General features: G+C 39.7%; 1 protein-coding gene across 5 annotated transcripts in view; it reads right to left on the bottom strand.

The window, feature by feature from the left end:
- NUMB (numb homolog (Drosophila)) overlaps positions 1–14,572 on the bottom strand; it is a 116,993-nt gene that overhangs the window by 3,172 nt on the left and 99,249 nt on the right. For 4 of the 5 annotated variants that reach the window (XM_006884701.1, XM_006884703.1, XM_006884702.1 and 1 more), the window contains 5 exons: positions 13,380–13,454; positions 8,504–8,644; positions 5,013–5,217; positions 3,897–4,190; positions 2,233–2,382 (listed from right to left, as the gene is read on the bottom strand). In XM_006884701.1, coding sequence (XP_006884763.1) covers positions 2,233–2,382; positions 3,897–4,190; positions 5,013–5,217; positions 8,504–8,644; positions 13,380–13,454 — 865 coding nt within the window. The remainder of the gene's footprint in view (positions 1–2,232; positions 2,383–3,896; positions 4,191–5,012; positions 5,218–8,503; positions 8,645–13,379; positions 13,455–14,572) is intronic. The other variant, XM_006884705.1, reaches the window with a different exon arrangement.

Here is a 14,572-nt window from a genome sequence, read left to right as displayed (position 1 = left end):
CCTTCTAGCAAAAATGGAGGTCACAAGTTGTCTTTAAAATGACTCCACTGATAAAATCAAAACATGGTGCATGGAGGAGTGAGAAAGCAAGCCTGCCAGATTTCCAATCAAGTTGAACAGAGTTCAGTACCGTTAGGCGCAGCAAAGACTAACTATTCTAAACGTAGTTAGCCTGGGATATAATAGAAAGATAAAGTATTTTCCTCTTTTATAACTTTTCCAAAAGACAAATTATGCTAATGGTAATAACAGTAAAATATAGTAACTTATTGGCTAGTCACTATGCTATTAAAATTTTAATTCTTTCAGAAAGAATTTCAAAAGTTTTCTCACAGTGTCTGAACTGCCCTCATATTACAGGAAGAAGGAATGATTGGAGGACTCAAACTTAGTTTCAATCTGCTTACAGAGTCAATTTCATTTTTTAAAATGTTTGTTCCTCCTCATTAATACTCATAATATCGTCAAGTACCCATTATTCTTTTCTTATTAAATAAGAAAACCTTTATGAAAACTTCCTTGCTCCTTTACATTAGAAGTCTATCTAGCAGTTTCTACTCCTTAGCTCCATGTCTGTATCAGAAGGCACCTTTCCCACCCTGCACTATAATCAGTCTCTCTTTGCTATTGGGCATCTGTGCTTATGGTGTTGGTTTATTTACCCAGAGCTTGTTTGAAAGCTCACTCTCCTAAAAACTGGGAGCTTCTTAAATTCAAGGAATTACTGTGTAATTCAATAGGTTAAGTGTTGTACTACAAACTGAAAGGTTGACAGTTTGAACCCACCAGCCAGTCCAGAGGAAAGAGGAGGCAGCCAGCTCCCGTTAAGCTCTACAGCCTGGGAACCCAATGCAGGGTTGCAGACAAGAGGAATCGGAATGGCTCTGCAGCAGTGCGTTTTCTGTTTTGTTCTGGTGACTTGTAAATTGGCACAGAGCCAGCAGAAAGTTAATGGGTATTTAAGTCTGGCTGTGTGGCACTGGGAAAATGGCTTCAATCTCTCTGAGCTTCATTTTCCTTATTTATAATGCCATTTCATGGAAACTGAGGAGATTGGTTAATACACAAGTCCTTACCACACTGGCAGGCACTAACTGTTGAGTGTTTAGTAAGTTGTATTTTATTCTTCTAAATCAAGCCCCCATCCTTTGATTCAGTATAGAGTCATGGTCACCCTCTGAGGCTGCTGCTTAACTGGAGCAGACTACCCATTTTCCTCTGTCAGAGTGGCTGGGTAGCAGCCAAACACATAGCCTAATACACTACCCACTGATACGAAAAATGTGTATTAGGTAAAAATGAAAAGCCACTTGGTACACATGACTATCAAGGATTATTTTATAAATTAATCCCTGGAGGAAAAGCATGCAGCAGCTTCTTCCAACATGAGAGGGGTTCTGTCTCCACAGCACCATCTAAATGAATGTCCTGGTTCTTTCCTAAAAGAAAGGAACTCAGATTCCAAAGGAGGATTAATTTTAAAACCGTTAATTTAAGTTATAAAGGCTCTTTACTGACCTCTAAGTCAGTGTCACTTGGTAACTCAGTATCTCTGAAAACAACTTCAATTCCATAAAGACAAACTTCTGGACACAAACTGCAGAGATTATATAACCTAGAAAGCCAAAGGAGCCTTGCCTCTTATGAAGCAGAGACTAGACACCAGGGTGTCTCTGTACTATTCAATTTTAGGTTGAATTACTGTTTAATGTGTACACATACACAGACTGTCCTCTGTACTGCAGGATGTTTACATTAGTCCTGGCCTCTACTCAGCTAGATAGAAATGGCTTCCAAGTTGTGATACCCCCAAAATATTCCCAGATAATCCCTGCGGAGGGCAAAAATCAATTCTGGTCGGGAATCACTGCCCTAGGAGAAGACACGGCACACACTAGGACCAATTCTAATGATTGCCACTTCTGGTAATTTGCTAGTACTGACCCCTTAAAAGGCAGTGGCAAATAATGGATGGGCTGAGACTATACGAACTCCTTCTAGAATGATAAAAAAAAAAAGTACGTACATGCAAAATGAGGGATGCTGACATTTTAGGAAGCAAGAAGGCCAACAAAGCACAAAGACATTGTCAGATGGAAATGTGAGTTTAAGACTGTCACATAGGGGAATATATGGATTTGATCAGTTCTTGTGAAGTTCAGGGTGCCAACTTAATTAGAGAGTAGTGTATTCAAATGACTAGCTTCAAAGGACAGAGCAAAGGAGGCCAACCTTGAAAGGCAGGAGACTGTGGTGCCACTGCTGTCACTGGCTTGGTCATTGGGGCTGAAGAGAAAGGATCCTCAGAAGGTGTGCTGAAGGCATTGGTGATCTGTGAACACAGGGAGCTGATGCTCTCTGCTTCCCCTTCTACCTCTGGCACTGAAAGACAAAAAGTCCTGGGCTCCAGACAGGAAAACCAAACACTTCCAATTATCTAGCAACACGATACAAGATATTTGTGGATGAATACGCATCAAATGTCAGGTGGGACTACAAAAGCTTTAGAAAGTTTAACCAACCACAATTGTCACTAGCTCCTCAATACAGCAATTTCATGTATTAGGGTACATCCTTCCTTCACTCAAGCCCCCAATTCTTTCAGTTCCTCTGCTCTAAGACATTGTTAAGAACTCTTCATATGCCAAGACATTAAGTTAGCTAGATCTGTTCAGAGGACATGTGCAATCTCCCTGCATTCTAACAACTTCCCAAAGCTGTGGCCTGAGTTAGTCTTGGAGCCTTTCAGTGATTCCAGTAGAAAACTGGGTTAGCATAAAAGGCACCTGTGGATGTTCAGGTTTTCCCCTGTACTAACCACTGACAATGCCTCAAATTTAGTTTTCCCCACGATCTTTAATACCAAACAAACTGTGGTAACATGATAAAGTGAACTGAGATCTGGGACCCTAGAAAAGGTTCTGACTCAGATACTTTTCTGTCACTGAAGAAGCTAATTAATTATGTGCACTGAATCTATGTTTGTCACTGGTTTAAAAAACCCCGAAACATGAGAGAGATGAGCAGTTCTCTCTCCCCATCTGTCCCAGAGGTAGCTGAAGTATCCAGAAGTTCACTTTTTATAGAAGTTAAAACTAGAAAGACCAATGGTAATCCTCTAGTCCAACTATTTGTTAGGCCTACCTTTATGTCTCAAAAGAATGACTTTTATGTCACCACAAGGGAAAGTGTCCTCTTGAAATAGTGCTTCCTCTTACTATGGCAATGACTCAACATGTCTCAGGGAAGTAAAAGGGGCCCAATAAAAGCACTAGTATTTGACACTTTAGCTCAGGATTTTCTGATGAGGATAGAGCTACCAGGGCTGGCTCAGCTGTTCAAACAGGCCAAAGAACTGAGTGGCAGTTCTGAAAGGTACTGAATACATGTGAGCAAGTTCACTGTTTCTCGTGAACAACAGATCTTAGATTTACTGAGGAGGGCGTTTAGAGTTTCCTCACCACAGAGCCAAGCAGTCACAAGGACAATGAGCACTTATCCACTGTCCTCTGGTACATCTGACAGTAACGCTCTTTAACTCTTATGTGTTTCTAAAGCCTCTTTAATGAATTCTCTTCTGAGTACCAAGTGGAAAAACAAGAACAGAAACTTGAGACTCTTGATGTTTGAAAGCGGGTGGGCAAGAAGTAGTACACTTACATCAGGACAAACCACAGACCTTGAAGCTCAGGGTAGAAATTCCCATCATGGCTCTGTTGTCTATGTGTTGAACACAAATGAATGATTGATAACCCCTGCTACGGATTTTAGTTTTCTCTTACTGGGAAATGACATAAGATACAAGTATCAAACCAGCCTCAGTGAGAGACATGATGGAGGCAGTGATAATGCTTCACTGCTTGAGCCCCCAGCCAGGTGAGCAGGAGCTGTGTTACCTGAATTTTTGGTGGGGAAATCAGTCTTCCTCTGCATAGTGGAAGGCAACTCATTGATGCGCAAAGATAGCTGGCGTTTAAAGGGTGACATCTTCTGGCTAAGAGCAGGAAATCCTCGGAAAGAGCCTTGGCGGGCAAGTTGTTCAATTGGCGCATGCCGGCGTGGGATGGCATGAGGATTGTTCATCTCCAGCGAGGCAGTGGTGTCCAAAGTGGGAGATGTGGGAGAGGATGGGGATGGGGCAGTATTGCCAGGGGCCACTGATGAGCCAACAATTGCTTTATCTGTTTCAGCTCAAAAAAAAAAAAAAAAGAGAACAAGACCTTAGCAGTCAGTAGATTTAAATATATTTCTTCATGTACTCTGAGCTTTTATCTGAGGAACTATAAAACCCTGTTCTTTTATCCTTCTCCTTCTTAAATATCTCTAAAGAAATAAGTTAGAGGTCAATTCCTCCCAATTAGTTAAAAAATATACTCAATTCAACCTCAGACAACAGAGTCCTGCGTAACTTGAATGTTTGTATAGGTATTTCTGCTATGATGCCATGTGTACCTAAAAACCCTTCCTATTTCTGAAAAGTCACACACTAAGCAAGAAGATATGGGAAAAGGAGTCAGGGACTGGCCTCTACAAATCTATGGACTTTTAAAACTAAATGATAAAAATAGTAATAATTTACTAAACACCATTAAATATATACCTGCATTTGCAGCCAAGATTACAGCCAGTTATCTTTTCAGTTCTAAATCTCGAGACTTCTTTCTTGAAGACAGAAGAAAGAAGCTGCACCAAGGTACTTTAAATGTATTTGAAAGTTACGTTTAATTTCTGCCATTTAGAAATAAGTACGTATCCCAGGTTGTAGATATTACCATCCTGATTTTTAAACAGGGGAAAAGATCTTTCTTCAACTGCACTCTCGAGCTGCCCCAGTTAGCTCAACATAATGGAAAGTGTAACATCCCTGGAGCTCCTTCATTACGCCCACTAAGGGAAGATGGCTGTGCTCATAAGATCCCTTTATTAAAGGACTCGAGGCCTTCTCTCTGTGAGAAAGCGAACATGCTGTGGAAATGTGAATGAAATAAATATTACAGTAGAACAGACTGTACCTTTCTTGGCATCTTGGATTTGCTTCATAATTTCCTCTCTTTCTGCTTGTTCAGTGGCCGTTGTGACACGGAATGATCCTTCTCTTGTGAAAGTGGTCCGACTAGCATCAAAAGTAGCAGTCACTCCACATTCCTTCTCCCGCTTCTGCTTACGTTCTAAACAGGCAGCGAAAGCACAACCTACTGCATGGCTCAGTCTTTCACCCTAGAGAGATCCAAGGCTTTTTCAGAATCACAGTATTGACCATTATGGGCTATCATGCACATAACTATGATGTCTCCCGTGCACAAAGCAATATAAAATCTTGAAATGCCAGTTTAGAAGTAAATTTTAATATACTAGTATATGTACTAGTACATAGTATAGTACTATATATGTACTAGTATACATATAGTATAGTACTAGTATATGTACGAGGCAATGTGATTGGCACAGGATAGAGCAGGGTTTAGGGCTGTTGTACATAGGGTCGCTATGAGTCGCAAACGACTCGACGGCACATGACGACACATAACAACAACAACAACAACAGTATATGTATAAAATTAATGAAAATGAATAAAATACCTTATGATGTTTTCATTCCATAAACTGTCGCAGGCCTTGTGTAAAGTGATCACCAGCCACCTGTGCTGGTATGAACCACCCCTGACCTCACTTCAGATTCCTGTCACACTGTCTCTAGTTACCAGTTTAGGAGAGACACCACTCAAGTCCTCAGTCTTGATCTGTAAACTTTCATTTGCTCTTAAAGAGGAACTCTAGAGATAGTTACCAAGAATTTTTAGAAAAGCAGTGCAATTTTAGGAGTTTAAGGAACATTTAAAAAAAAAAGTCTAGTAAGAAAAGTTTGCTTGGCTCTACAATCAACACTTTTCGTACCAGTAGCCAGGAAATTAAAAGACGAATTACACCGGGAAAGTCTGCTGTTGGAGACCTCTCCAAAGTACAGAAGAGCAACAATGTCAGTCTGGAGACTAAGGCCAAGGTCTTGGAAATTACTTGCTATGCATCAGAGAGCTGGACCATGACTAGGAGAGTTGATGCCTTTGAGTTTTGGTGCTGGATACCATGGACTGCTAGGAGAACAAACAAGTTCATCCGGGAGAAGGTGAAGCCAGGCTGTTCTTGGAGGCAAGGATTCTGAAGCTTCATCTAACATACTCTGGACACGTTGCAAGGAGGTATCGGTCCTTGGAGAGGGATGTCATGCTTGGGAGGGTGGAGGGACAGTGCAAGAGTGGAAAACCCTTAATGAGATGGATTAATTCAGTAACTGGGGTAATGGGGATAGGTGTGTTGGAGATAATAAGATTGGCAAGGGATAGAGCAAGATGTAGGTATGTTGTACATAGGGTTGCTGTGAGTCACAGCACATAACAACAACAACAACAGTAAGAAAAGGCACAAACAGAACTTCGGATTACTCCAACTCGAGTGCTGACAGGCTGTTCTGCCTGTCCTCCTCTCCAAGAAACCTCACGCGGTACCTCCAACGTTTCCTCCACACTTTTCCTGACTTTTTCTAATGTTCTATCTCCTAACCACATAACACAGGTCAAACAAAATTAAAGCAAGTGTTATCTCCATCCTCTACTTGTAAAGCAATTATACTGATAAAATGGAAATGGTTATGTGTAGCAAATACTTCATTGTACACATGTTAGATTATCTCGGTTTAAATAAAAATAATAAACTATTTTTACTATGGTTATTTGAGCTTTAAAACATATTCCTAATTGTGGGGGAAACAGTTAAAGAGAGTGTAACTGTTGGCATCACTAGTACTGAGAAGAGGTAGCTGGAAACCCCTGCAGTAGTCTCAAAACTGCACTGTGTAGGCAGGCACGGCTATCATAATGTAAGCGAATGTTTGAAATGCTTACCATACCTAAAAGTTTACATTATTGCAAGTCTTTGGAGTGCTTATTTAAAAACTGAGAGATTGACCCTTTATGTATCTGAAAGACCTTCTACCTAATTTCCTAGTAGAGGATGATATAGGCTAGGTATGAAAACCTGAAACAAGATGAGAAGTCGGCCAGAGCCATCAAACCTCTGAACACAGCTCAATTACAGAAGAGCTGCAGGCAACAGGGAAGCTTATTGTTTCTCTTCGGCCTAGGAAGGTGGTTCTCAAATAGTGATCTCCCAACGACAACTAACTCATCACCTGGGAATTTATTATAAATGTAAATTCTAAAGTCCCACCTCAGACCCACTGAATAAAAAACTATGGGGCTGAGACTCAGCAACCAATGCTTTTAAAAGCCCTCCAGGTGATTCTGATATTCAGGACCTGAGGAGCCATGAAGGCACAAGAAACCGTTTTAAAATCATCTCAGACGTACTCTTGAATTCCTGCATTTTGAATGTAGTGATACCAAAACAGATCAACTTCTTTGAGGCTTTCTTATGGTCTGAGAAAAAAAAGAAGCATTACGTTTCTAAGTATCTGTGTCAAACCAAATGGGGACAACTTTTAACAGTATTAGCTACTATTCTGGAGTAGTTTGAAGTGGCCCTATCATGGATCAGGCCCTATGGTAGGTAATTTAGTTTTCACAATTTAGCTACATTTTTTTAAACAGTGAATAAGAAGACTTAGAAAATGGTGCTCCAAATCACACTGCTAGTAAGAGCTACAATCAGAACTGGAACCAGAGCAACTCTTAAGAAAGACTTTTGGCCAGTTTTAGACCACTACCACTTCCCTTCCAAGTTAAGCCTTTGCAATGCCTTTCTTAAGTTCTCTTTTTATAAATGTCTTGTTCTATCCATACTTTGGCATAACCAGTGCTACAATTGTAGCAGGATCATCAGCTAAGGGACACTTGTCTTCCATGTTAGAATTTTGGCAATCTATATGAAAAATAAAATTTTTAATTTAAAAAAATCATGCCATGCAACAATTTCATGGATAATTTCGAAAACAATTTAACAGTCTTTAAAATTCTATTCTTAAGTTAATTAAAAATTCTTCCAACTCAGTGCTTCCACTTTGCAATAGGATCTCATGGCAAAAAATTTGTATCAAATATCGATCCCTTCTACCCACATAGAGCAGCAGACAAAAACATTTAAGAATCTTGAACAAAGTTTCAAAACTGAAAGCTTCCAAATAAAGTTCAACATCAGTGGTAATCAGGACAGTTAAACTTTTCTGTACGATTTTGAATCTGAACCAATTGTCTTGTTCTGTGACATGCAGGGCCTCATAAGGAAAGTGTGACTTATTTGAATAAAAGGAGTGAGCAAGCTTAACCATTTCTGCGAGCTGCTGTTAGAGGCATATCTACTTGTTAAAATGTAGTGGGGCAATTGCATGACTAAGCCAAAGTGCTGCTGGTTTTTCAGATGCCCTTGAGTCAGTGCCAACTCAGAACAACCCTGTGCACAAGAGGACGAAACCCTGCTGAGGCTGCAGCATGCTCCAGACCCTGCAGGGTTTGTGCGCTCCATCACAGTCAGATGACACTGCTGGACTCACCGTGTCCTTCACAGCCATGAAGCAATGACAGATCCAGCGTCGAGTGGTGCCATCACGGCATATATAAGAGAAGGCTCTATCAAAGTTTCTGTCTGGGGCACAGAAAGAAACTTTTTCTATTGTCTGGTCTACTATGAGGTCCTAGAAAAAGAAAGCACAAAAAGGGATAAAACTTGGTGGGTTAGCCAAGGTTATAATGGAAAAAGAGAAGATGCTCACTCCACAATCCTAAAGCCCTGTATCCATCACCTAATGCAGTGAGGCTATGGAATTGGGCTCAGTTTGAGGCCAACAGTCAGAATACCAAGAACCTGACCTAGGAGGATCCCCACACAGGTTTACAAGTCTACTCAGGTGCTTCATACGTTTGCCCAGTCTAATTTTAGACAATATCTCTTTAATGCTAGATTCCATGTACATTAAACACATGTAAATAACAATGTATTTACTCCCACTGCCATATAACTCATAATTAATAACATTTTTCATGGCAATTCTGGATATCTATCAACTTATTTTAAGTCTGTCTTTTTATACACTTACTGAATGGTGTACTAAAAAACCCCAAGAAAACAAACCACCACCAACCACCAAAAAAACCCCACTACCCCAAAACTTCACTGCAGGACGCAACTCATAGCTGACCCTCAGTAGGTTTTCTGGAAGCTGTATATTGTATGGGAGGAGACTTCCCATCTTTCTCCCTCAGGGGGCTGGTGGATTTGACTCACCAGAGATGCTGCCTTTGGGTTAGCAGTATAACTCCCTACAGAGGAGGTCACCAGAGAACGGTATAGTATATACGAAGTCTTTAAAACGAGGCTCCAAATCTCATCGTGTACTATTCCCATAATAAGGTGAGACTGAGCTGGCTCTTACTCATAGCAACCCTGTGTACAACAGAGAAACCTTACCTGATCCTGTGCCAGCTCTATGCTGAGGTGGGTTGAAACGTGTAATCAAACAATTAAACCAAATGAGTTTTATAAAGAATTACTTAAAGGCATTTTCTGAATACTTAACATGTTGCCGCAAATGATGGTAACACATCGGGGGGAAAAATGTGTTTCTAAGCACGGTCATCAATTTAAAAGTGTGCAGCAATGTGTTAATGGTATTCTGGGAGTCTGTAAAATTAATGTATACTATATGGTAACAGAAACTTGCTTGCTGAAACTGAGGAGGGCCTGAAGCGCTTGCTGCAGAGGGTCAAGGACTGCAGCCTCCAATATGGATTGAGGTTCAATGTCAAGAAGACAAAGATTCTCACCACTGGACCAACTGGCAGCATCAGGATGGATGGTGAAAAGAGATTGATATTGTTCACAGCTTTAGTTTGCTTGGCTCCACAGTCAACCCTCTTGGCAACAGTAGCCAGGAAATTAAAAGACATACAGCCATGGGAAAGTCTGCTGTTAGGGACTCTTCAAAGTACTGGAGAGCAATGGTGTCTTTCTGGAGACTAAGGTCATCTGATACAGGCCATGGTCTTTGCAATCACTTGTTATGCATCAAAGAGTTGGACAATGACTAAGGAGGATAAAAGGAGAATTGATGCCTTTGAGCTGTGCTGTTGGAGAAGAGTATTGAGGGTACCATGAACTGCTAGAAAAAGAAACAGATTCATCCTGGAAAGGTTCAAACCAGGCAGCTCCTTGGAGGCAAGGATTCTGAGACTCTAACATACTTTGGACATGTTGTAAGGAGGGACAGGTCTTTGGAGAGGGACATCATGCTTGGTAGGGTGGACAGACAGCGCAGGAGGGGAAGGTCTTCTATGAGGTGGATTGATTCAGTGACTGGGATAATCGGGATGGGTGTATCGGAGACAGTGCGATTGGCACAGGACAGAGCAGAGTTTAGGGCTGTTGTACATAGGGTTGTTATGAGTTGCAAGCGACTCGACGGCACATAACAACAACAACAATATGGTAACAGAAAGGCTGGTGATTCAAATTCAGCAATTACCACTCCCTTGGAGTAGGATGTGGCTAGCTTCTTCTGTGAAGACTGCAGCCTTGGAACTCAGAGGGCAGTTCTAGCTTATCTCACACAGTTACGAGGAGTAGGAATGAAGTTTAGTTTTGGCTTATATGGTGGTACAAGTGTTTGGTGACCAACTCCTAACCTAAAAGCTGACAGGTGGACTCAATTCAGTGACAATGTAGAAGAAAGGCCTGGCAAGCTGCTTGATCTTCCACTGTAACACACTCGTTCCCGTGAGTCGCAACAGCAACTGCCTGGTTTCTATCGAGCAGACTCTGTACTCAGGCTACAGCTGGCAGCTGAACACTTAATTGGATACCCAGGGAATTTGCTTCTGAAAAGTCAAAAGTTGTGAAATGGGAAAACTGTGCAGTGTTATTTCATTCTATCCAAAATTGACTTCCCACCAGAATCTGTCTGTTTTGGGTGATTTCCTAGTGTCATCGAGTAACTGTTCTCTTTTACACAACATTGACTGTTGTTCGTAGCAGATTCTGTTCAATATGAGCTTACTCAACGATAACTGGGAAGTGAATTTTTCTTCACAATCCTCTTAAAAATCAGTAATATAAATTCTTTTTATGATTACTTCAGTCACATTTTATACTCATAATTTATTTTTTCTGAGAAACCAAGTACTGCTATAATGTTAAGTAGGAACACTATCGCAAACACTGTCTTAGTTTCTTAGTGTTACTACATCAGAAATATCACAAACGTGTGTTTTTGAAAGACAGACATTTATTTTCTTACAGTTCATGAGGCTCCCTCACTTACTCATCAAAGCTAAGCTGGACCTAACTCATAGCTGGCCCTCCACTGGGTTTCTGAAGCTTGTAAGTCACATGGGAAGGAGAATGATAATCTTTCTCCCTGGAGTCGGTGGCAGGCTCAAACTACAGAAGTTTGGGTTAGCAGCTCAAGTCCCTAAGGACTATGCTATTGGAACTCTCAGGAGGCTAGATGTCCAAATTCAAGGCACCATTTCTAGGGGAAGGTTCTGTTGGCTCTGGGGGAAGATTCCTTTCTCATCTTAACTCCAGTATTCTTTGGTTCCTTGTTGATCTCCATGTGGCGTTTAACCTCCATTTGTGCTAGACTCTTCTCTATGCCTAAATGCCCAATCTGTTCTGTTTATATTTCAAAAGTGATTAGTTTTAAGACATTTTACCACCAATATTTCTTCACTGATATAATAAAATAATTTTTCCAAATGAGAGTACATCCACAAACACAGGGAAACTGCAATTCCAATGTGTATTTCAGGGGCACATGATTCAATTTCTAACAGGTAAGGAGTGGAAAAGCAAAACAATTTGACACAGTTTTTTGTTCAAGATGTGGTGTTATTGTCACACACCACTGAGCTGAGTATAACTAGTATCTACTCTATGAACATGAGATCTGAACCTTGTCCTATCCTGTGTCATCATCACAATCTCTGACACACTCAAGCCCAATGCTGCAGTCACTGTGTCAAATCCACTTGGTTGACTGACTTCCAATCTAGGCTCTACTTCTAAAACTTTAACTAACCATGTTCCTCTATTGTCCATAAGATTTTCAGAAGCCCGCACTGAAGAAGTGGATGGACAAACCTACTTTCTAGTCTGCCTAAATCTGGGAAGTCTACTAAAACCTGTCCATCATGGGTGACCCTTCTGGCATGTGACACACCAGTGCAGGTATTCAAGGAGCAAGGTACTCAAATTTTGGCTTCTGTTCCATCATATATTTGTGCAGAAGATTATGACATGGTCTCATGATGGACAATGATTCTAAATTATTCTGTTAATTCCTGCTGTGAATGAAATATAAATAAAGCTGAGACAACAGATCTAAGCATGACAAACCACCAATTATTAATATTCCCTCTTGTTACTCAAAAAGGGCAAAACTAATGAAGACCAATGCTGTACATAGCCACCAGGGGGCAACATCACTTTCCAACTATTTACTGTTTAAAACAAAGTTTCTAAGGACAAAAATTTCACTACTAAAAAGAAATGTTCTAAAGGTAGCTCATTAAACTAACTATAGATAAGTAACATAGACTTTAACATAGTTTTAAAAAAAAGGGAAGCTTTATATGGATGGTCTAAAGGACTAAAATGCATTGCTTATTAAATCACATGAAAGTTATCAGGTAAATTATCCATCAAAAATGCTCTTTTTGTATTAGACAGTTTCCCTCTTACAGTCTTTTTGGGGATAAGGGAGGGGGTTATCACTTTTTGTTAAGATTGTTGCTGACTTTAGGCATTATCTTGAATTTAAATTTGTGATTAAAAGCATTTATTTACATGGGGTCATTATGTGTAGAAATTGACTCCATAGCTCCTAATACCAGCACCACTTTTCATCATCTCAATCCTTATTTAAGCACCTAGGATCATATTCTTTTGAAGGAAAAATGGTATTTACGATTTGAGAAATGTTATGTGGACTCTTTACAAATTCAAATGAGCCATTTTCTAGGCCTTAAATTTAGACTTAAATAAGGTTTTCAATTAATAAGTAGGCTAATCAGTTCAACTATAACCTTTTAAAATGTACACTTTATTAAGAAGCGAGAAGAAATTTTTGAGGTGTGCCATCATCTATTACATCAAATTTGTGCCAGTGAAAATTTTTAATATGTAAAAACAAAAACAGAACTTAGATCTTAACATTAATTGAAAATGTTTACTATATCAAACACACTGTATCACTTAGAACAAACTTCTAAGGAAATAATCTATTTTTCATACGGTAAATGAGTAACTAAATCTCTCAAAGGACTGTACTTTGGACAAACTGGAAGGATGTAGTTATAAGACTACAATAGCTTAATGCTATTATATTTATGGTGAGATAAAAAAAATGCTATCATGGTTGTAAAAAATCTTACCTTAGTTTTTTCATCCACAACTCTAAGTCCATCTGCTGATACCCATAGGACTGCTTTAACCGCCTTCTTGCCAGTCTTTCAAGAGAAATAAAAAAAGGGTGGGGGTGTGGGAGAAGACACAGACAGCGATTAGAAAAAAAAAAAAGAAGTCATCTTCTATAGAAAACATTGAGTTCTGCCTTTCAAAATTCACAAGTACAGACGAAGTCCAAGTTCAAGAGGGGTGCCCCAAACCAGATACTCAAACCAAACTGCAGAAACATTCAGGAAAAACCAAGCCAGCCATTATTTTAGAAACATAATGCAAAACAAGAGAAAATTAAGGATGGGACAGATGGACTCAAAATCAAGATATACATTCCACAAAGAGCAAAGAATTCATTACTAGATTCTTCACGCATTTGAAAAACCAACCAAGAGTCAGATAAATATATACATAAGGAGTTACACCACAAGTAGCTTCTACTAGTGTAGTTAGAGTGTGAAACAATGAGTAAGTCTTAATTGAGATGTTGACCATTCAACTATTCCCTGACTCTTTGTAATTCCACTGGTCACCTGAAATTTTCATATTAAAGGTCCAAGGAGTCTTCATTATTTCGACTTCCAATGTTAACAAAGGACTGGTTTGGTTTTACGCTGGCACTAAGTATGGAGAGACAGCTGGAGGATTTTAGGAGAATTAAAAAATTGTTGAAAAATTATGACTTGTCACACAAGAACAAAATGAGAACAAGCCAACGAATGATTGCTTCTGTGATGAAAGAAAGTAGAATATTAAAACAGTAACTTATAAGTTGTTGTTTTTAAACTAGTTAAAGAACACAAGTTAAATAAAAGGATAGCAAAGATTGAGAATAGGTATCATAAGAAATACATACACAAAAATATTCTGGTACCAAATACAAGTGTTCCAAGTCTTTTATTCATAGGGTCTGCTATGAGTCTTCTACGACTCAGCGGCACTAACAACAATGACGACGACGAGAGAGTTCTGTGGGCCTAGTGAATAGTAATTATGTTACCAAGCCAAAGGTGGGTGATTTTAATTTGCGGCCCTCAGGCCTGGTTCTAATTGTTTTTGGTCAAACATTCCTCTAAGTGATACAGCACTGTTCTGTCCATCTGCTGTACAGACGTAACTTGTGGTAGCTGTGATGCTAAACAAACACTGTGACACTGATGTGCCAAAT

The sequence above is a fragment of the Elephantulus edwardii genome, unplaced genomic scaffold, assembly GCF_000299155.1.
Source record: "Elephantulus edwardii isolate Elephantulus edwardi_28Jun2011 unplaced genomic scaffold, EleEdw1.0 scaffold00037, whole genome shotgun sequence".
Lineage (NCBI taxonomy): Eukaryota > Metazoa > Chordata > Mammalia > Macroscelidea > Macroscelididae > Elephantulus > Elephantulus edwardii.
Note: the sequence above shows the minus strand (reverse complement) of the source record. Positions and strands in the feature narration are given on the sequence as shown.